The 21,947-nt window shown below is 56.4% G+C and overlaps 2 protein-coding genes across 4 annotated transcripts in view; one reads left to right on the top strand and one right to left on the bottom strand.

The window, feature by feature from the left end:
- The window catches only part of MRC2 (mannose receptor C-type 2), a 54,987-nt gene extending 40,582 nt beyond the window's left edge, over nt 1–14,405 (top strand). Inside the window, exons 10-30 of one of the 3 annotated variants that reach the window (XM_082373762.1) lie at nt 970–1,085; nt 2,002–2,150; nt 2,797–3,014; nt 3,718–3,860; nt 4,960–5,062; nt 5,328–5,466; nt 5,579–5,614; nt 5,874–6,034; nt 6,122–6,189; nt 6,908–7,008; nt 7,310–7,446; nt 9,701–9,800; nt 9,921–10,084; nt 10,253–10,361; nt 10,894–11,132; nt 11,273–11,441; nt 11,536–11,685; nt 12,004–12,123; nt 12,313–12,492; nt 12,953–12,979; nt 13,092–14,405. In XM_082373762.1, coding sequence (XP_082229888.1) covers nt 970–1,085; nt 2,002–2,150; nt 2,797–3,014; nt 3,718–3,860; nt 4,960–5,062; nt 5,328–5,466; nt 5,579–5,614; nt 5,874–6,034; nt 6,122–6,189; nt 6,908–7,008; nt 7,310–7,446; nt 9,701–9,800; nt 9,921–10,084; nt 10,253–10,361; nt 10,894–11,132; nt 11,273–11,441; nt 11,536–11,685; nt 12,004–12,123; nt 12,313–12,492; nt 12,953–12,979; nt 13,092–13,315 — 2,853 coding nt within the window. In that variant the 3' untranslated portion in view covers nt 13,316–14,405. Of the gene's footprint in view, nt 1–969; nt 1,086–2,001; nt 2,151–2,796; nt 3,015–3,717; nt 3,861–4,959; nt 5,063–5,327; nt 5,467–5,578; nt 5,615–5,873; nt 6,035–6,121; nt 6,190–6,907; nt 7,009–7,309; nt 7,447–9,685; nt 9,801–9,920; nt 10,085–10,252; nt 10,362–10,893; nt 11,133–11,272; nt 11,442–11,535; nt 11,686–12,003; nt 12,124–12,312; nt 12,493–12,952; nt 12,980–13,091 lie in introns of all 3 variants that reach the window. The other 2 variants (XM_082373761.1, XM_082373760.1) reach the window with 2 other exon arrangements.
- A 7,424-nt stretch (nt 14,406–21,829) lies between these two features.
- MARCHF10 (membrane associated ring-CH-type finger 10) overlaps nt 21,830–21,947 on the bottom strand; it is an 85,609-nt gene continuing 85,491 nt past the window's right edge. The window contains exon 10 of the mRNA XM_082373815.1: nt 21,830–21,916. Coding sequence (XP_082229941.1) covers nt 21,855–21,916 — 62 coding nt within the window. The 3' untranslated portion in view covers nt 21,830–21,854. The remainder of the gene's footprint in view (nt 21,917–21,947) is intronic.

The raw sequence follows: 21,947 nt of genomic DNA, 5'->3' as shown, positions 1-21,947 counted from the left end.
ACACACACAATATACACATACACATAAACACACACAAACACATAATACACACACACACACACCACTTTCTCCTCTGCGCTGGCTCCTGCCCTGGGGGCTGCCTCGCTGTCGCTCCCAAGCTGCAGCCCCCACCCACAGGGATCCCACTTGAAGGCTTCCTGGAGGCAAAGGCCCTGGCAGGCACCTGGTGTCATCTCAGGAGGAGCAGGGCTGTGGCAGGGACAGACACAACCTCTGTGGTGTGGGTTCCGGTCTGGGCTCCACCTGCACTGTCTGTACAAAATCAAGCCACGTAATTCTGAGCCTCAGGTCCTCATCTGCAAGGCAAGAGCAGAGAGGCCCTCAGGGTGGCCCAGGGGACAAGGGGTCGGTGGGGTGAAGCCTCCCCGGCCTCATGGGGGCGGGGGTAGCGAGCCAGCCGTGTAGGAGGGGTGGGCTCTCTTCTGCAGCTTTGCTGCCCCTCGCCGAGGGTCTGTCCCCCCTGCTCCCGGGCCAGGCGCATCCTCCGTGTACTCCAGCTTTTCCAGGCCCCTGAGGATTACCCAGCCCCCTCCACATCCTGGCAGCTCTCCCAGCTTTCTGGCTCTGGTTCCCCAGCCAACTGGCAGTTTTCCCACTGCGTCTCTTGGTTCAAACACCCAAGAGAGGAATCCAGTGGGCCACTCATCTTTCTTGGCCGGGCCGCAGGCCGGTGACTGGCTGTCTCCCGATCAGCCACCCGTGGGCCACGCTTCCACCCCGGGCCTGGCAGTTGTGGGTAACAGTAGGGAGGGGAGTGTGGAGTGACAAGGTGCAGAACACAGCACAGGAAGAGCCGGCTCTGGCGTCAAACCAGTCCCCTCTGTTCTGTGCCCAAGCCTGCAGAAAATTCAGTGGTGCCACTGATGGCACCTGCACCCCAGGATTTATGGGTGAGAGAGGAGAGTCCTCCCCCCAGACACCCCTTTTCTGCCCACTCTCTTGAGCCAGGGTTGGACGTGGCACAGCCCATCCTGCTACTGGCTGGGAGAGGACCAGGTGACCTACAGTGAGGCCCGGCGCCTGTGCACCGACCACGGCTCTCAGCTGGTCACCGTCACCAACAGGTACAGGAGAGGGGCCAGCCCTCCCCTATGTCCTGGCCTAATGTGGTCCTTCCTCCAAACGGGGCAGCATCCTGCCATCAAGTGCAGAGGGACGCGAGTCCTTTGAGCTTCAACAGGCTCCAGGGCCTTTTTCTAATATTGTCACCAGAATGACTCCTGTTTATTAAGCGACCCCAGCATGGGACAGGTCCTGGGCAGGGGCAGGGGCAGGGGCAGGGGCAGGGGCAGGGGCAGGGGCAGGTCCTGGGCAGGGGCAGGAACAGGCATAGGTTTGGGCTGGATGCCCCAAAGAGACCTTGGCTGTGTCTGATTTTCTCTCTCCTCAGCAAGGCATGGAGGTGAAGACAGTAGAAGGGGAGCTGGGTTGCTGTGTGTCAGCTGCAGGGTCCCCAGGGGTCCCCACTTCCCTGAGCAAGTTTCTTTTTTAAAGCATTTCTTAATTTTTTAAAATTAGTTTATTTTATTTAATTTATTTTTGGTTGCATTGGGTCTTCATTGCTGTGCGCGGGTTTTCTCTAGTTGCAGCGAGCAGGGGCTACTCTTTGTTGCGGTGGGCGGGCTTCTCATTGCAGTGGCTTCTCTTGTTGCGGAGCACGGGCTCTAGGCGCGCGGGCTTCAGTAGTTGTGGCACGCGGGCTTCCCTAGTTGTGGCTCGCGGGCTGTAGAGCGCAGGCTCAGCAGTTGTGGCGCACGGGCTTAGTTGCTCTGCGGCATGTGGGATCTTCCCTGACCAGGGCTCGAACCCTTGTCCCCTGCGTTGGCAGGCAGATTATTAACCATTGCACCACCAGGGGAGCCCCCTGAGCAAGTTTCTGATTGGGTGCAGCACCCAGGCTCCTGGAGCAGGGCGTCTGGCCTGTAGCCCAGGGAGTGGTGGGGGGCGAGCTCCCTGCCTCGACCAGCCTCTCTCCCGCAGGTTCGAGCAGGCCTTTGTCAGCAGCCTCATCTACAACTGGGATGGCGAGTACTTCTGGACGGCCCTGCAGGACCTCAACTTCACCGGCTCCTTCCGCTGGCTCAGCGGGGATGAGGTCATGTACACCCACTGGAACCGGGACCAGCCCGGTGAGCCCCTCCTCCACAGCACCCGCGCAGCCCCCTTCTTGGACTTTCCTTGGTGAAGCCAGGAGGCCGCGGTGGACCAGCCCTGCCACAACCGAGACCCAGGGCTTCACAGGAAACAGATCATTTGTACAGTGTGGTGATGTGGTTATAGGAGGACAGGCTCTGGAGCCAAACTGCCCGGCTCAGATCCTGACTGTGCAGTTTATTAGCTGTGCATCTTTGAGCCTCAGTTTCCTCATCTGTCCAATGGGGATAATGGTACTTTCCTCACAGGGTTGACATGAGGCTTGAATGGGTTAATATATGTAAAGCCCTTAGAGTAGTGAGCATACAAGTGCTCGCTATTACTATTACCATTTTAAATTCATCGTCTTTTTTAACCTTTTCAAGAACCTGATGAGGCAGATGATGAAACAGGCTCAGAGAGGTTAAGCAGGTTGCCTAAGGCCTCACAGGAGCAAACAGAGAGCTAGGCCTCTGCCTCCATTTCCTTCCTCCCCATTGGGCCCCGACTCCACAGAGCATGTCCCTGCAAAGATGGCTAAGCTGATTCCCGGTGCGAGGGCCGTGGTGGTGCCCCTCGGGGATGTGAGGGAGGACCGATGAGTCCTCCTCAGCATGTGGGTCTCCCTTCTCCCTCCTCCAGGGTACAGCCGTGGGGGCTGCGTGGCCCTGGCCACGGGCAGCGCCATGGGGCTGTGGGAGGTGAAGAATTGCACATCGTTCCGGGCTCGCTACATCTGCCGGCAGAGCCTGGGCACGCCAGTGACGCCTGAGCTGCCTGGGCCAGACCCCACACCCAGCCTCACCGGCGCCTGCCCCCAGGGCTGGGGCTCAGACCCCAAACTCCGGCACTGCTATAAGGTAGGCAGCCTGTTGGCCTGGGGTCGGGGGAGAGAAACAAGAGCAAAGAGGCAGCATCCCTGGCGGGGTGGGTGCCCCCCAGTGGGACCCAGCGATGATCCAGGCAGGCGGGCCCCAGAGAAACTTACAGACAACAGACAGAGGTACTTTCTGTTGAAACCCTTTTGTCAGTGGCATCTGAGGCCTGGTGCATAGTAGGTGCTCAATAAATATTTGAGGAATTGAAAAAACCACAGAGACCATCGGTTGCGGAGGTTCCCAAATGTTGGGGCCAGGCTGGCTGCTCTTTAGAATTGCCTGGGGAGCCTGATTTAAACAAATCTTCCAGGCTGTCGCTATGGAGATTGGGATTCAGTGGGTTGTAGTGGGGCTTGGTAATCTGTGTTTTTAAACCCTACTGGGTTTGGGAGCCACTGAGGTAGTCCAGGGTCTTTTAATTACAGGAAGAAGCTGAAGTCCAGGGAGGGGAAGGGACTTGCCTACAGCAAATTGTGGCTCTGCTGGGATAAGAGCCCTGATTGCCCCGCTGGTTAGGGGGCCATCTCTGGGAGATGCCTGTGCCAGTTTCCCTCCCCTGGGGCTCCCTCTCTGATGAGCAGGATTGTCCAGTGAGGTCCCAGCCCCCTTCCCCACTCACGTCATGGGAGGGCAGGTGTCCCGGGGGGAGGTGGGCTGGGGAACAGCTTGGACTCTGCTCCTGCAGGTGTTCAGCGCGGAGCGGCTGCAGGACAAGAAGAGCTGGGTCCAGGCCCAGAGGGCCTGCCAGGAGCTGGGGGCCCAGCTGCTGAGCCTGGCCAGCTATGAGGAGGAGCACTTCGTGGCCAACATGCTCAACAAGATCTTCGGGTACTGAGCCTGGGGCGGTGGCCCATGTGCACATGAGTCGGGCTCTTGCTTTTGCTGGGTAGGGTGAAGGCGACCCCAGGGCGGTCGGTTCCAGGGCTTGGAATGACCTGTGCATCTGCTACTAATGCCAGGCCCATCCTGACCCCCCCCTCAAGTAACCCTGGTCTCCCTGGAGTCAGAGACCCTGGGTTGCTCACCAGAGCCAGCAATACCCCCTGAGACTCACAGACTTTTACACAAGTAACCGCCCTCACCATCCCTCCTTCTCCATGGCAAAATCTCCAAGCTGATCCAAGTGAGCGCCCCCCTCCTGCAACCCTATACCATCCCATAAGAGCCCACACTTTCTCAATAAACAGCTTTTTCTCAGAGACAGGAATAGAAAGGCTACAAAAGTGAGCATCTGCCTGCGGGGTCCCTCCAGAGCCCTGTCTGTGTCCTGTGGGTTCCTATGACATACAGCCCTACAGCCCCTTAGCCTTGGGAAAAATCCAAATGGATCCAGGCTTCCTGACATCTTAATTCCAGGGATATCTCCTCCCAGCAAACAGCACAATTACATTATTTGACTAGTAATTATAATAGCTCGTGTCAGTTGCTTCTCACCATGTACCAGGTACTGCACTAAACATTTAATCCACATTCAAGACTCTTCTCAATCCTACTAAGTAGACATTATCCCTTGTGGGCTGTTAGAGAGGTTGGGTTATTTACCCAAGGTCACAGAGCTGGTCCCTGGGTGACCCAGGACTGGAATCCAGGTGTATCTGATTCTACGTCCCCAGGTCTATGCACCGTCCCCATCCGCTGCCTAAAGTGAAAGCCTGCAGTCTTGCTGGCAGGGCAAACCCCACCCAAAGGGAAGCAAGGGAAGGGAGCCAGGCCACCTGCCCGCCGTGAGCGGGGCGCCTGGTCCAGCTAGCCCAGTTCTCTTTGGGGAGAGCTTTTTAAGGGTGGCCCCAACAGTGTTTTGCCCGGTGAGTGTGAAGCCCAGGTCGAGAGGCCCCAGGTCCTTGGGACTGCCCAGGTCACAACCGCAAGGGGCCCCTATAACTCTCATCCCCATGTCTTCTGTCTTCACCCCCGGGTTGTGCTAAAGTGAGTCAGAGCCCGAGATCCACGAGCAGCACTGGTTCTGGATCGGCCTGAACCGTCGAGACCCCGGAGCGGGGCAGAGCTGGCGCTGGAGCGATGGACTAGGGGTGAGGAGGCCTGGAGGAGGCGGGGCAGGTGGGCGGAGCCTGGGCGGGCGAGGTTTGGGTGTGGGCGTGGTCTTTCGGAGGTGCGCGAGGTTTAGTAGAGGCAGCGCCTCTGGCCAGAGCTGGCAGGTAAGGGAAAGGGGGTGGGGACCGTCTAGCCCAGGTTGGGGGTTCCTAGCTTATGCCAGGCCTCTGGTTGGTCTGTTCTGGGGGTCGGTGCAGCCTGCGCCTGGTGCCTGAAACCCCTCTCCCCTTCCGACCTCATCAGTTCTCTTACCACAATTTCGACCGGAGCCGGCACGACGATGACGACATCCGGGGCTGTGCAGTGCTCGACCTGGCCTCCCTGCAGTGGGTAGCCATGCAGTGCGAGACGCAGTTGGACTGGATCTGCAAGATCCCTCGAGGTTGGGTGGGGCGGCGCTGGCGGACCGGGCATGGGACGAAGGGCGGAGGGGGCGGGGGTCTAGGGGAGGGTCTCTTTTCTCTGCAGCGTCTCTGTCCCTGTTGTCTCCATAGGCACGGACGTGCGGGAGCCTGACGGCAGCCCGCAAGGTGAGGCACCCCGCTCCCCACGGCGGCCCGGAGTGGGGAAGGGGCGTCACCTCCTGGGCAGGGCCTGGCCGGGACAGAACGAAGGGGCTTAGGGGTTTGAGCCGAGGGAAAGGTGGTGGGGGCGCCCTACTGGCCCAGGTCGGAAGGGCTCGCAGGCCCGCCTGCCTTGGCTGCCCTGGACCCGCCTTGTCCTCCTTGGGCTGGGCGGGCAGGCAGCCCCAGCCTGGCCTCCATCCCCACGCCCCCTCCGCCCCCGCAGGCCGGCGGGAGTGGCTGCGTTTCCAGGAGGCCGAGTATAAGTTCTTCGAGCACCACTCCACGTGGGCGCAGGCGCAGCGCATCTGCACGTGGTTCCTGGCCGAGCTGGTCTCCGTGCACAGCCAGGCGGAGCTGGACTTCCTGGGGCACAACCTGCAGAAGGTGGGCAGGCTAGCGAGCAGGGAGGGCAGGCCCGGGAGCCAGGGAGAGGGCCTGCCAACCCTCACCTGCCTGCCCGGCTTCCCCTAGTTTTCGCGGGGCCAAGAGCAGCACTGGTGGATCGGCCTGCATACTTCAGAGAGCGACGGGCGCTTCAGGTGGGAGCCCTGGCGGGGCAGCGGGTGCGGATGGGCAGCGGGGCGCATGCGTGGATGGCTAGCCTCAACCCAGGCTGGAGGTAGGCAGGCGGCACAGCATACAGAGACAGACAGATTTGGATTTGAATCCAGCCCTGCCCTCCACTGGCTGTGTGGCCTTGAGCAAGTGACTTAACCTTTCTGGGCCTCGGTTGTCTCACCTGAAAATGAAACGAGGCCTGCCTGATAGGATCATTGTGAGGATGAGAAATGAGGTGTGTGAATCCTTAGCATGGCATCCAGCACATTATCGGGCACTAAATAATGGCAGCTCATATTATGCGGGGGTCACTCATGAATAAGGTCCCCTCAGGACGTGGGCAAGAACATAGGATGGTGCAGAGGGGCCTCTTTGTATTCAGGGCCCACCTACCATGCGTGAGGCATGGAAGGACCAGGAGGAGCACGTGGGTGTCTGAGCATAGCGCTGCCCTTGGACCCCTGCTCTGGGGTCCTTACACTTCTTTTCTGGTTAGAGAAATGCATGCCCAGGAAGGCTGGCCCTTACCTGGAGGCGCCAGGTCCTTGGGTTCTAGCTGCACTGAGCTCAGTAGCCCCACTCCTCAGCCTACGGCCACTGAGCCCCTGGTGTTGGGCCCTGGTCCCTGCCCCCTCATTGCTGCATACAGGGGAGCACGGTGCCCAGTGCTGCAGTCATCCCTGCTCGGTGCCATTGCAGATGGACAGATGGTTCCGTTATAAACTTCATCTCCTGGGCACCCGGCAAGCCTCGGCCCATCGGCAAGGACAAGAAGTGCGTGTACATGATGGCCAGCCGAGGTGAGCGCAAGGTGGGGCAGAGAGAGTGCAGAAGCTGAGGGGAGGGTCGGCGTTGGGGGCAGTGAGGGGAGCCTGCGCAGGGGCCCTAGGTCTCTTCTCATTCTCCCTGTCCCCACAACCCAAGAAGGGCTAGACCCAGAGAGGGGAGGGCCTGTCCCTGTGATCCAGCAGCCACAGAGGACTTGAGTTCAGAGCTGGACACAGGGACCTGAGCCCCAGCCCCACCTCCTCTCAGGGCATGAGGCCAGGGCGCCGGCAGCCATGCCCTGCCCTTGGGGTGACTGCTCTTCTCTTTCTGCAGAGGAGTGGGGGGACCAGAGGTGCATGACAGCCTTGCCCTACATCTGCAAGCGCAGCAACGTTACCAGAGAGCAGCAGCCCCCAGACCCACCACCCACAGGCGGCTGCCCCCCGGGCTGGAGCCAGTTCCTCAGCAAGGTAGGAGGGGGAGAGGGGGCACCCAAGGCGAAGGCTGAGCCTCCGGAGTCCTCGCCCTTTGGCAGCATCAAAGTCATGGCTTCCTGCCTGTACCCGCCACCCTCTCTTCTGCATGGCCCCAGTGCCAGGGCCAGACTCCTTGGAAACTAACTCAGCGTAGTAACACCTTCTCATTCACCAGGTAATGAGGTTGCCCATATAGTTTGGTGAGTTTCCTAGATCCCTGGTCGCCAAACATCTGCTTGTTGTTTTTTTTTTTTTTTTTGGAGGCACAGTGCAGCCTGCGAGATCTTAGTTCCCCGACCAGGGATCAAACCCGTGCCCCCGACATTGGGAACGCAGAGTCTTAACCATTGGACTGCCAGGGAAGTCCCCAAACATCTTGATAATGAACTCCTATTAAAATGTTGAACATACAACGTACATATGTGTGCATTACATGTGTGTATGTAAGTAAATATATATTTACTTCCATACTAACGTGACTGACGTCATATATAGTTAAATATACACAAGAACAAAACAATATAAAGCATGAGCTAGAGATTTTTAAATAGTATTTTTAATTTTTCAAAATTTTCCTTTTAGTGGTATGAAAATATTTTTGTGCTCACTCAAAATTTATCAATTATAATAATTATTACTATTTAAATAATTTTGATAAGAGCAAAGTGATTGCATATACTTCATTATTTGAAAAAATCTTAGTTTGACACTTTGTGATTCAGACTTCACAGGTCTTGTTTGAAGTTCAATTCTTCCCCCCCCCCCCCCCGCCATGTGGCATCTTAGTTTCCCGACCATTCAAATTATTTTAAAACATGGATTGAATGGTTGTTGTAGACGAAAAGATTACCTCACGAAGACAAATAGATCAAGATGAAAAAAGGTCATCCATCATTGGCTGGGCTTTCTAAGTCCTTCTCCCTATTTTCCAGTCCTACCAATTAAACAAAGGTTTTTGTTTAAAAATTGGTCAGTTTCTGCATTTAAACTAATCTGCCTTATAAACTAATCAGAAGAGCTGATCAAGAGAGTTTAAAAAAAAAATCCTTGGAAGATTTTTTAAAAACAACATTTAGAAAATTCTCTTCCCAAGTGTTTTGAGTGTGCAGCTAGGAAAGTTTGAGACAATAAAATGAATTAGAATGGATATGCATCTAAATACGTTTTCAAAATGTTCCCTCTAGGGTGTGAGTTTCTTTCCAAAAGTGGTTACTTCCTGACCCTGGGGCTCATTCATCAGACCTGATTAGACCTTCATTGTTTTTACCTAGTGTCTGAAAGCGCTTACCCCAGAATGAGAAGGGAAAGAGAAGGGCGCTATTTCCTTGTGGTTTGCGCTGGCATCGTTAGTATGAGCTTCGATCCATGCCTTCTTTGCAGGACATTGTAAGACCACTTAACCCCTACTGTGAGGATTAGATTAGTTAACACTAGATAACATAATCCATAAATCTTTGTCATACATTGGCTTGCAGCCCACCCATAGTGTCGTGGAGCTCTCACTGTCTTCAGAATATCCAAGCAAATATTACACCTTTTCTGCGTTAAAAAAAAAAAAAAAAGAGTAAGATGTGTATTATTAACATCTTGGGAAAAAAAACAGAAAAAAATGAAACTAAAACTCATCCATACTCTCCAGAGATGACCACTATCAATATTTGTTACTCCACTTCCTGACTTTTTCCATGTAATTGAGATTATACTAAATAACACAATTTTGTAGTCAACTTTTCTTTCTCAGTATATTTTCAGCATATCCCCATGTCATTAAATTTTTCCAAAAGCTTATTATGACTTCTTCCACCTAATTTAAAACAAAATATATTTTATATATGTAATTGGTCCCTTTCTTAATTTGTTAGCATCATTGTAATGATACAGTAACTCTGTCAAAAGCCTTTGGAGTGTGCGAAGCTGAGAGCCAGACAGACCTTGTCCCCAGGCATGGCCCAGGCGGTGCTGTCATAAGTGGTAGAGCATTTGGTGGCCCCGAGAAATCTTCCCACTTAAAAATTCCCCAGAGTGTGGGCAAGTGTATGTGAATCCGCTGTGCCCGGTTGAGAGGGTGCCGGAGCCTTGGTCAAGGAGACCCAGATGTCCTGGTTCTCGTGTTTTTCTCTCACAGCCCCCAAGCCTCCCCCAGGGCCTGCGGCCGCGGCGTCCGCAGCGGAGTTTCTGGGGGTGTGGGACGGGGGCGGGAGCAGGATGCAATGCCTCCCCCTCCGCCCCACAGTGTTTCCGAATCCAGGGCCAGGACCCCCAGGACCGGGTGAAGTGGTCGGAGGCACAGTTCTCCTGTGAGCAGCAAGAGGCCCAACTGGTCACCATTGCAAACCCCTTAGAGCAAGGTAGGGCCAGCCCATGGGGAGGCCCCGTGATCCTCTGACACCGTCCCCCCAGAGGGCTAGAGCAGAGCGAGGAGGGGGCTGCCCTGTCGCTCATCACTCTCTCTTCTGGGGGGACTGTAGCATTCATCACAGCCAGCCTGCCCAATGTGACCTTTGACCTTTGGATTGGCCTCCACGCCTCGCAGAGGGACTTCCAGTGGGTGGAGCAGGAGCCTCTGCGGTACACCAACTGGGCCCCTGGGGAGCCCTCTGGCCCTAGCCCTGCTCCCAGCGGCAACATACCGGTGAGGAGGCCCCTCCCCACTCTCTCCTTTGCCCTCCACCCCCACCCTGCCCTGCAGTGCTTGCCTGGGGACCCCCTTCCAGCCTCCTTGCTCATAGTACAGCCTTCTGGGGGCAGTGGCACAAGCGGGCAGCTGCCGGGGCTCCCCTGAGCAGCTCCTTCCCCCCAGACCAGCTGTGCGGTGGTCCTGCACAGCCCCTCAGCTCACTTCACGGGCCGCTGGGACGATCGGAGCTGCGTGGAGGAGACACACGGCTTCATCTGCCAGAAGGGCACGGGTACGTGTCACCGGGGAGCCTGGAAACCCCAGCCCAGGACTGGATTCCCTGGGCCGTGCCAGGAGGAATGGGACATGGTCCCTGACCTCAGAGGGCCCCTGGGGCCACCCCCAGAGCCTAGTCTGCTTGGAAAGCAGATGGGCAGAAAGGCCAGGCGCCGATCAGAGGGACAGGCAGTGAGCACCAAGGGGTCTCAGGAGGAAGGTTTGGGGTTTGCAGGGCTGACCAGGGAGAGCTAGACACTGGGCATGCCTGGTGGCAGGGGCCCTGAGGTTCTGTGTCTGAGGCTCCTGCAGCTCCGTGCAGGGGTCCCTCTGCCCTGGATTCATGGTTGAGCTTTAGATTGCTCACCCCTTTATTAGTAAGAACGTATTGTTATTAATAACAGCAATGACTGACACTGAGTCAAGCACTGTGCCCAGAGGAGAGTTGGTCTCTGCCTGATGTCCGGCGCTCCCCGCTCCCGGCCTCATGCCTGGGGATGGGGTGATGGGGGCAGAGCCCGGCCTGAGCCCTGCCCCCTTCCCTGTAGACCCCTCCCTGAGCCCATGCCCAGCAGCATCGCTCCCTGCCCCGGGCACTGAGCTCTCCTACCTCAACGGCACCTTCCGGCTGCTGCAGAAGCCGCTGCGCTGGCACGACGCCCTCCTGCTGTGTGAGAGCCGCAACGCCAGCCTGGCGCACGTGCCCGACCCCTACACCCAGGCCTTCCTCACGCAGGCTGCCCGAGGGCTGCGCACGCCACTCTGGATCGGGCTGGCCAGTGAGGAGGTGGGCACCAGGCTGGGCCCACTCCCCTGATTTCCCTCCCTGCCTCCTCCTAACCCCGTGCCTTACCTGCTCCCCCCCAACACCCCCCCCCCCCACCGGCTGGTCCCCTTCCTCCCACCCTGATGGCTGTCTGTGCCCAGGGCTCCCGGCGGTACTCCTGGGTGTCTGAGGAGCCGCTGAGCTATGTGAGCTGGCAGGACTGGGAGCCCCAGTACCCGGGGGGCTGCGCCTACGTGGACATGGATGGGGCCTGGCGCACCACCAGCTGTGACACCAAGTTGCAGGGGGCTGTGTGTGGAGTTAACGGAGGTGAGTGCCCACCCGCTGGGGCCGAGGGGTGGGCCGGGGGTAGGCCGACCCTGGGAGGACCCTGGGCCACTTTCTCAATCCTGCACCCCCATAGGGCCCCCTCCTCCCCGAAGAATAAGCTACCACGGCAGCTGTCCCCAGGGGCTGGCGGACTCAGCGTGGATTCCCTTCCGGGAGCACTGCTACTCCTTCCACATGGAGCTGCTGCTGGGCCACAAGGAGGCGCTGCAGCGCTGCCAGAGAGGTGGGCCGGGCGGGCGAGAGCCCACATGTGGGCGTTCCAGGTGGCGACCCCTCTCGTGGACACTCAAAGACCCTGTGAATGCAGTCCCCGTGCTGCGGTCTACCTGTCGGCAGCACTCACACATAAGTGCCCCTCATGTTGCAATACGCACAGACCACCCGTGACATAACGTGTGTGACTATAACCCCCTTCCATCCACGCACGACTCCACGCCATCCTCTCCTCTGGCTGCCAGGGAAGAGGGCGGGGGCCTCTCTGGGGGGCTCTGCTACCCCGGGGAGACCCGTCTGCCCTGACGTGAGCCTCCTTTGTGTCCAGAGGGTGGGGTGGTCCTGTCCATCCTGGATGAGATGGAGAACGTGTTTGTCTGGGAGCATCTGCAGAGCTCTGAGGGCCAGAGTCGGGGCGCCTGGCTGGGCATGAACTTCAACCCCAAAGGTGGGTCCCTGTGTATAGGATCAGGAGGGGGAGGCCTCAGGCGGCAGGGGCGATGCCCTCCACCGGGGCTTGGTGGAGGTGAGGACCTGAGGAAGGTGGGAGTTGGTTCTAGAACAGGCCTGCTCTCTACCACCTGCTCCAGTTTGTTACCCGCCCCCGCAACGCCCCCTCAGTGCCTTCTTCCCACAGGAGGTACCCTGGTCTGGCAGGACAACACAGCTGTGAACTACTCCAACTGGGGGCCCCCGGGCCTGGGCCCCAGCATGCTGAGCCACAACAGCTGCTACTGGATCCAGAGCAGCAGCGGGCTGTGGCGCCCAGGCGCCTGCACCAACATCACCATGGGTGTGGTCTGCAAGCTCCCTCGAGGTGAGCGCCCGGCAGGCACACCCGCGGCTTCCTGCCACCCCCAGGCATCTGGTGCTGGGTGGGGCCCCGACTGCTTCTCGTTCTGCAGGCAATGCAGTGGATGGGAGAGAATAAACAGACAGGCCTGGGGCCTTCCCCTGGGATTAATTAGTCTGTAGGACTGGGCCTTCCTGCACATTTCCAAACTAGACAGCAAACCCGTCATTTTGTAGTGGTTAAAGGCAGGGATGGGGTTCAAGCCCAGGCCAAACCATTTGCCAACTCTGTGACCTTGGGTAAGTCGTTCAAACTCTGTGGCCTCAGTTTACACATACGTAAAATGGGGGTAATAAGAGTACCTATAAGAGGATTAAATGAGCAAATGAAGTGTCTGGGCCTGCAGAAAATGTTCTTACATGTTTGCTTATAATTATCATATTATTACTGCCACTGTTATTAACTGGTCCCTCCTCTGCCGCAGCTGAGGAGAGCAGCTTCTCCCCATCAGGTGAGTCACAGGCAGGGCTGAGACTAGCCCTCTCCTCCTCCCCCGCCCCCCCTCCTTCTGGGCAGTGGGTGGCCGTAGCGGGGCTGCTGAGCGAGGCTTCTTCTTGCTGCAGCAGCCCTCCCGGGGAACCCTGCGGCCCTGGTGGTGGTGCTGATGGCGGTGCTCCTGCTGCTGGCCCTGCTGACTGCGGCCCTGATCCTCTACCGGCGGCGACAGAGCGTCGAGCGTGGGGCTTTCGAGGGCGCCCGCTACAGCCGCAGCTCCTCCGGCCCCGGCGAGGCCACTGAGAAGAACATCCTGGTGTCCGACATGGAGATGAACGAACAGCAGGAGTAGAGCCAAGGGCGTGGGCGGGGCCCCCCACCAGCTACAGTCCCGTCGGCCCACGGAGGGGTGCCCTTGGGAGCTGCTGGGGGAGCTGGGGCTGGCAGGGCCTGGGCTGGTGGGGTCCCTCCCTCCCACGAGGGCTGGGCTGAGACCTGGCTGAGTGCAGCGTGGCGTTTCCCTTTGGGGGGGCTCTTAAGGTCTTGTCACCCAGGCCTGTGCCCCCACGGTAACCAGAGGCAGGACGGGAGCCTCTTTCTGCCTCTTCCTCCCCAGGCCCGCCTGCCCAGGCCTGTGCCCCATGCCCCGGGACCTGCTTCTCACTGCAGAGTCTGAGGCGCCTCCCTGAGCCCTCAGCCGGCCTCTGTTGCTTCTCTCCTTCTCCGGCAGCCTCAGCTCTGAGCCCCTCACGCCAGCTCCTTTCCCTCCCTGCCCCCCTTGTCACCCAGCCCTCCCTTCTGAGCCAGGGCCCTGGGGTTTGGGCAGCCCTCTTGCTCTTGGTGGGGGTCGGCTGAGGGGGCCGAGCATTTGTCACTCCTGTGCCTGCTGGGGTGGCCATGGGACATGGCAGGAGGGCCTGGGCCGGGACGGAGAACAAGGGCATCACTGTGGCGTCAGCTGGGCTGGAGACAGGACAGGGGAGAGACACCCTGACCTCCTGGGGGTGACCAGGCTGGGCTGGGGTGTCATCTCCTGCCGGTCGGGGGAGGGCTGTGTCCCTAAAGAGTCCCCTGTGGGGACCAAAATAAGTTCCCTAACGTTTCCAGCTCCTGGCTCTAGTTTGGAGAGAGAGGAGGTGTTTGGCCAGGGTCCTGGGGGCCTCAGAAGCGAGAGCCCAGGGACGCCCTCTAGTGGGGCCCAGAAGAAGAGCGCCTGAGTCCCCCGAGTGGCCCCATGCGGGTGGAGCCGACCCACCCAGCACCTTTCCAAGAGGCCGGAATCCCAGCAGGAATCACCAGTCCTGGTGCCACAACCCAGGACAATGTGAACATGGACTCGAAGACATGGTCCTTTTTTGTAGTTCTTAATTTTTTTAATGTGCCATTATTGTTTTAAAAAAGAGAAAAAAGAAAAGCAAACAAATAAAACACCTTTAAGAGGCTTGAGAGAGAAGGGTTCCTGCTCTGTCCTGCTGTGAGCCTTGTCCTTCATATCTTTTCAAGATAAATGTCATTCTGGGGGGCTTGCATCCATTTTGCCTCTATCTCGGGGCCCCGGGACCACACCCTTCTGTCTGTTCCTGGGGATATGTGTGAGGGTTGAGGGCTCTGGAGCTGCCGGACAGCAGTGCAAGCTTGGGCAACTTGGCTCACCTTCCAGTGTGTAAGACGGGAGAACAGGACGCATCTCCTAGGGTTCCTTTAAGGATGTTTGAGGATTAAATGAGATCACCTGTGCAAAGCAGTCGGCGCCTTCGAGCTCGTGCAGTAATTGCCCCATAAACGTCAGCTGTTACTGCTGTTTCTGGGCTGCAGCTCCCAGGGGAGCGTGTGAGGCGCCCAGGTCAGCCAGGGGTGGGGGCCGCGCACCACCATCCTTCCAAGGCAGCCGTCAGACCTGCATTTGAGCTTCGAGAAAGCGAGTGCACCTTCGTCCCTGGGGAGCATGGGTTCTGGAACCGCCTGGAGGCGGGGGAGTGGATCACAGGACCTCCCTCCCGCCCACCTTCACTCACCTACCCGATGATTCAGGGTGTTTGAGCTGGAGACGGAGCCACGAACAGAGAGAAGGCCCTGCCAGCCCAGGTGGGTCAACCATGCCAGGTCACGCTAGGTGCCGTGAGGAGGCCTAACACAGGCCGAGGTGGGTGGGTGAGGGCCAGTTTGGACGGGGTGGCTGGGGAGGATCTCACCGGAGGCAGTGAGGCTGGGACCTGAAGGAGGTGAGGGGTGGTGCACACAGGCCGGCTCCTTGGCAAGGGAAGAGCAGGGCGGCTGCTGTACGGTCCCTGCTGCTTCCGAGGACCAGCAGGGAAGTCGGGCTGGCTGGAACGGGGGGGCAGGAGAGCGTGGCGGGGCCTCATTGCCCGAGGCCTTGAGGGCAGTGGTAGGGAGTGTGGATGTTAAGCAGAGCAGGAAGTCAGTGGGAACAGCTAGTCTGACCTTTTCAGATGGTGCTTTGAATCAGGACTGCGGCAAATGGTGAGATTCTGTGCGCATGCGTGCACGTGCGCTTTGCCTTGTTCGTGATTTTTAAAAACAAGTTTCTGATTTTCTGAATAGGTTATACTGTCACATTGTTCAAAGCCTAAACCCAAATGATATAAAAAGATACACATTGAGAAGTCCAAAGCTTTTGGCCTGGACAGCAGGGTAAACGGGGTGCCATTTCCTGAGTCGGGGAGCCCTGAGGGGAGGGTTTGTGAGCTCCTGAGTTTTCTGAGGCCAAGGCCGAGGCCCTCCTCCATCCAGCTCTTCGGTCTCTGCAGCAGCAGCCGGAAACATGGAGGGGCCTGGTCAGCTCCAGGGAGGGAGCCCCAATCCTGTGGTGGGTCCTTAATGTTTTTTTTTTAAATAAATTTATTTATTTTGGAGGGCTGCATTGGGTCTTCGCTGCTGCGCGCGGGCTTTCTCTAGTTGCGGCGAGCGGGGGCTATCCTTCGTTGCAGTGGGGGGGCTTCTCATTGCGGTAGCTTCTCATTGCGGAGCACGGGCTCGAGGTGCGCGGGCTTCAATAGTTGCGGCATGCAGGCTCAGTAGTTGTGGCGCACGGGCTTAGTTGCTCCGCGGCATGTGGGATCTTCCCGGACCAGGGCTCGAACCTGTGTCCCCTGCATTGGCAGGCGGATTCTCAACCACCATGCCACCAGGGAAGTCCCAGTGATTTTTTTTTTTTTAAATGTGGACCCTTTTTAAAGTCTTTATTGAATTTGTTACAATATTGCTTCTGGTTTATGTTTCGGTTTTTTGCCCACGAGGCATGTGGGACCCTAGTTCCCCCACCAGGGATTGAACCTGCACCCCCTGCATTAGAAAGTGAAGTCTTAACCACTGGACCACCAGGGAAGTCCCTGGGTCCTGAATGATTAATCCACTTCACCCTGAAGTGATTAGCTTCCCAAACTGGGGAACAGCTCCCTTTGTGAGTTAAGTGCCCTGCCATTAGCCACAGCTCAAAGGTCGCCTCTCCAGGCTGCAGGGAGCCACGCTGGGCAGAAGCCCCCTGGGAAGCTGGCAGCTGACCCTTGCCCTGAGAGAGAAGAAAAGCCCAGGGGTGAAGGCAGGGGCACGGGCTCTGGGTGGGAGGGGCAGCTGAGAGAGTGAGAACCCAAATAGTGAGGCCAGTAGCTGGTGCGTGTCCAGAGGTTTAAATCACTCCAGAAATACCTGTCCCTACTCCTCTCTCCTTCCCTCGGGTGGCTTTAATCCTCACCAGAGCCCTGAATCCCACCCAAAAGCATTTCAGACAGTTTCGCATGCACCTGGGGGCTCCCCGTAGACCTTGTTCTGCTTGGGGGCTCCTGCCTGCTCAGAGGAGGGCAGGGGGACTCCGGGCAGCTCCCTGTCTGTGGGACAGGAGGAAGGCTCTGGGCCCGGGGCCATCTGCCTCTGGCCCCAGGCCAGTGCTGGTTCTGCTAAAGTACGTGGCAGAAACTCCTTTCTGCTCATTTCGATGTAATAAGCGTTAAGCACCTCCTCTGCATTCCATCTTTGATGCCTTGAGACCCAGCCCCAGAGGCCTGGGCGAAGGGCACCGTATCCCAGGCACTGAGCCCAACCTGCACTTGCGGGGCTAAACCGGCTCAGCTCTGGCCACCTGGATGCCGTGACAGCTCACTGAATCCATGAATGAATGGGCGAACGGGCTGCTCTCCAGAGAACGGTGTCAGGCGTTCTCACAACCTCTCCTTGTCAAGCCAGAGATGGCTTCCTCCCAGGTGTCCTGGCAGAGCTGGCCTGGCCCAGCGGGCAGCTGCAAGGCTGCGGGCTGAAGAGTCGGCCAGCCCCATCACATGGCTCTCCTGGAACGGGGCTGGCCGGGCCCTGCCAAGCTGCCTCGAGCACGAGGGCTGGAGTCTGTTGCAGGGACAAGGTAAAGAATTGCCTCTGGAGGGAGAACCCCAAGAAAGGCAGGCAGGAAGGGGGAGGAAAGGGAAAGGAGATGGAGGGAACATGGAGGGGCCTCAAGCAAGACCAGCATGAGATGAAAGTGCCCAGATGTTCAGGCCTTTATCTCAGGGGTCAGGGCTGCCAAGAGGCCCAGGGAAGGCTGACTTCAGACTTGACTCCCCCCAGAATCGACCTGCTGCAGCTGCAGATCTGAATCCTTGTCCAGAAAAGCAGGCGGGATGCCAGCCCTGGAGAAAGGAAAGGGGCGAAGCAGCAAGCAGGCATGTCCCCCTTGAAGTGGATTCATTGCTGGCAGTCAATGCAAAAAAATTAACTGGCTTCTGATATTGGCTGATGGCAGGACTGTAGTTTTAGCCATTTCAGGGAAATCCTGGTCAGCTCAGGTTTTCTAGTCCAGTTGGCTTTTTTTTCTTTCCTGCCCAGCACCTCTAAGTTCTGAGGTCCTGTGGGGTGTCTGGGGATCTGGCCCTCAGTCATTGCATGGCCCTGCTAGCTTATGCAGGGAGGCCCGTCTGTATCTCTCTCTGGGACTTGTTCTAACTAATTCTTACCATGAATTAACTCATTTTATCCTCTCAACACATCATCAGCTGGGTGCTGCTGTCCCCCTTTACAGAAGAGAAAACAGAGGCACAGAGAGGGGAAGGGCCTGCCATGCTACTTCTCCTCCACCCTCTCTGCTCTATAAAAAGGTTGGGGGGCGGGCAACTGGAGAGAACCCCTCTGTGATCTTACAGTCAGGCTCAAGAACTTTGTCTCAATCTGAGACATCTCTGCCGAGTTTCAGAAGCCTATTTTGAGTATAAGGGCTGAGTGGCCTCTTTCCTTTCCTTCTTCTAGGGCCTCCCTTCGCGAGGGAAGGGATATCAGTGGGGGAGGGATACCTGGGTACCTGGGCTGGGGGTGGACTGCGGGATCCTATGCATAGCCTTGCATAGAACGGGGACTTCCCTGGTGGTCCAGTGGTTGAGACTCTGCGCTTCCACCGCAGGGGGCATGGGTTCGAGCCCTGGTCGGGGACTGACGTGCAGCGTGGTGCAGCCAAAACAACGGAGAATTGTGCAGTATGCATAGAAATGAAGTGGGGGCTTGGTGCATATACTAGACATTTACACTATTATGGATATTTTAAAGCTCACACTCACCTCCCCGGTGGGAGTCAACTCACCCCCAGGCACTGCAGCAACAGCGTGCTCTCCTCTCTCTCCTCCTGCCGGCTCTTCTTCATCTCACCTGCCTGGGTTGGTGGCTTTTGGTGGCTCCCTGCTGCCTGTGTGTGGACCCTCAGCTCCCTGACCTGGCCTGGGGCCTCCCCAGCTCCCCTGCCCAACAACCCCATTCTAGCTGGTTGCTCCCGCCATGCCCTTCATCCGTGTGGGCTCCCTGTTTCCCTTCTCTCCACCACCCCTCTGCTTGCCTGGGCTCCACCATCCTTCAAGGCCCTTCTCTGCACCCCTTGGCTCTGGGGGCCGCCTATTCCCCTGACTTCCTGGGCTGGTCAGGGATGTTGCCCTCTCTTTCGGGCAGGCCAGGAGCATGGCCTTGGCCAGTAGACTGACTTCACCCCATAAACTTGGGGGCATCACTTAACTTCCCTGAGGTTAGGTTTCATGATGGTTTAATTTCTGTGTCAACTGGACTGGGCTAAATGATGCCCAGATAGCTGGTAAATCATTATTTCTGGATGGGTCTGTGAGGGTGTTTCTGGAGGAGATTAGCATTTGAATCAATAAACTGAGTAAAGAAGATGGCCCTCCCCAGGGAGGGTGGGCATCGAGGGCCTGAATAGAACAAAAAAGGAGAGTAAGGGCACACTTTCTCTCTGTTGAGCTAGGACATCCATCTTCTCCTGCCCTCAGCACTTCTGGTTCTCGGGCCTTGGGACTCGGACCAGGATTCATACTCTTGGCTCCCCTGGTTCTCAGGTCCAGGTTTAAACTGGAACCACATCACCGGCTTCCCTGGGTCCTCAGCTTGCAGATGGCAGATTGTGGGACTTCTCAAACTCCATAATCATGTGAGCCAATCCCTCATAATAAATCTCTTTATATATCTCTCTCTATATCCTATTAGCTCTGTTTCTCTGGAGAACCCTAATATACGTTTCCTCCCATGTAACATGGGGTTACTAATATCTGCCTCATAGGCTTATTGTGCGGATTAATGATAAATATAAAATGCTTATCCCCAGGCCCAGCTCCTAGGAAGTGCTCTTTAAGTGGCACACGTGGGCTCCTGTCACCTCAGTTTGACTTTTTCTGTATATGTCCTGCTGCCCCAGTAAGACTGAGCTCCAAGAAGATGGGCACTGTGCATTTTTCCTGTGTCCTCAACAACATAGCACATAGTTAATGGTTGGTAAAACTGCCTAAAGAGCCAAAGGCTTAGAAAGACCCTGTGTTGTATCCAGTGTGACTCAACCTCTAATAGGTTCTGGCAATATTTAGCCAGTTATAGAGGGGGGGAGATAGCCCTTTTCATCACTGTCTTATAATAAGTGAGACTTGGTCCTTAGGGCACCTCGGGCCATGAGAAGCCCCACCGGCAGATCCCTGGGCTGCAATGATGTTGAATTGATGGTGCAGGTTGCAGTGATGTTGAATTGATGGTGCAGGTAGATGTCTGTTCTGTTGCACCTCTCCCCACCCAGACCTCACAGGAGGCACTCCTGCTTGCATGCGTAAATCCTTCATATAGTTTCCCAAAACCCAACATTGACTGATGTAAACCTGTAACAGTCTCAGGGTAGCTGCCTCAAACCCTGCCACATCTTACTGGGGGTTTGGCCTGTCAGAATGTTTACCCGACTGCCTCAAATTCCATCAAGCTCTCTATAAACCTTATTTTTAAAATATGCATTGTCCCTTCTTAGATGTTTCTCAGTACTGGCTCCTGGACAAATCTTTTATCTTCAGTCAACCTTAAAGTTCGGTTAAAAATAAAGACCCATTTTCTCATAGAATGATCAGGGCTTGGGGCTCCATTTGTGAACGGAGGAACCTGAGGCTTTAGGAATTTTGTGTACAGCATGGAGATATTTTCAACTTGAGTGGCTCTTCTAGGCTCTATTCACATTCAAAGATGCCCCTTTGTTTGGCTCTTGGATCTTGGATCTTGGTGGAATCTACTTGTTTGCAGTCCCTGAGTCTCTGTCTAACTGTGGAACAGATCAGAGAAGTGGGACAAGATTTCGATGTAATTCAAGGCTAGCTTTCCTAAACCCTATTGGCATCATAATTTATTTGGGGGACCCCCTTGGCAGCAACATCTTCAGTGGTCACTCCTGGTCTGAGAAGGGCGGGTCTTGAAAGTGGCACAGGAAGCCCGTCTTCCTCTTCCTTTCACCTTTTCCCCTCTCTCTCTCTCTTACCCTTTCTCAAATCTATTGAGGCATATTTTACAATTATACCACAGAGTTCGCCCATGTTAAGCGCACAGTTCAGTGAGCGTTAGTAAATGCATCCAGTTGTGTGAACATACCACGGACCAGCTTTTAGAACCCCTTCATCACCCCATAAAGTCCCCTCGAGCCCTTGTGCAGTCAATCTCCGCTCCTCTCCCCAACCCCCAGCAACCACTGCTCTGTCTCTATAGTTGTACCTTTTCTAGAAATTGCATTTCAATAGAATCACACAGTATGCAGTCTTTCGTGTCTGGCTTCTTTCACTTAGTGTAATGTTTTTGAAGGTATCAGTAGTTCATTCCCTCCATCTTTTATTTTTTTTTTGACCTATCTTTGTTTCTCTCCTTCTTTCTCTCTCTCTCTCTCTCTGACACACACACACACACACACACACACACACACACACACACACACTTTTCTTACTAAATTCTCTGCCCTTTTTGCATCCTAACTCTTGATCTGGTCTTTGGGCCCTAAGACATAATTAGGAGAGAAGTGTGGAGTCCATGTACCAAAACTTCTTAAGTGGGCACCTACAGAGGGCGGCTGGCCAGCTAGCCTGTCCCTGCCTGTGGGGCCCCAGGATGTGTCATCCCTAGTGGCAGTGATGGTGGGGAGCAAGGAGAAGTGGAAGTTGAGGCCCTGAGCCTTTGTCCAAGGAGACTGGAATGAGCACAAAACGAAGCTAGGTGAATAAAGTCGGTTTACTGGTTCTACTCGGGGTGGAGTGAGGCCTGAATGGGCGCCCTCAGCAGGGGGACCTGAGGCCACGGGACCCGCCAGGGCTGCTGGGTCCCCTTGGGCTTCTGGGCTGAGGGGCAGCAGCAGGGCAGCCTGCGGGGGCTCAGCAAGCCCAGGTCGCTTGGCCTGTGCTGTCTGGGACTAGGCTGGTCGCTGTTGCCGTCTGCAGATGCTCAAGCCGGACCCCACGAAGAGAGTGGCAGAAGGTTGAAAAAGATAATTGCCAACACATTGGTTTCAGTTTCAGTAGAGAGGAGGAGGAAGGGAGGCATGTGGGGACGTAGGGAGGGCTGCTGGGGGGAGAGGTTTCTGCCCAGCTCCATGGCCAGCTGCCTTGCTAGACCACTTGGCTGTTGCTTTCACAAATGCTACTTTCATTCCCGTCTCTCCACTCGGAACCTGGAAAGCAAGAGCATCTCTCAGGCTGTGG

This window comes from Balaenoptera borealis (assembly GCF_965194805.1).
Source record: "Balaenoptera borealis genome assembly, chromosome: 20".
Classification (NCBI taxonomy): domain Eukaryota; kingdom Metazoa; phylum Chordata; class Mammalia; order Artiodactyla; family Balaenopteridae; genus Balaenoptera; species Balaenoptera borealis.
This window is presented reverse-complemented; position numbering and strand designations above follow the sequence as displayed.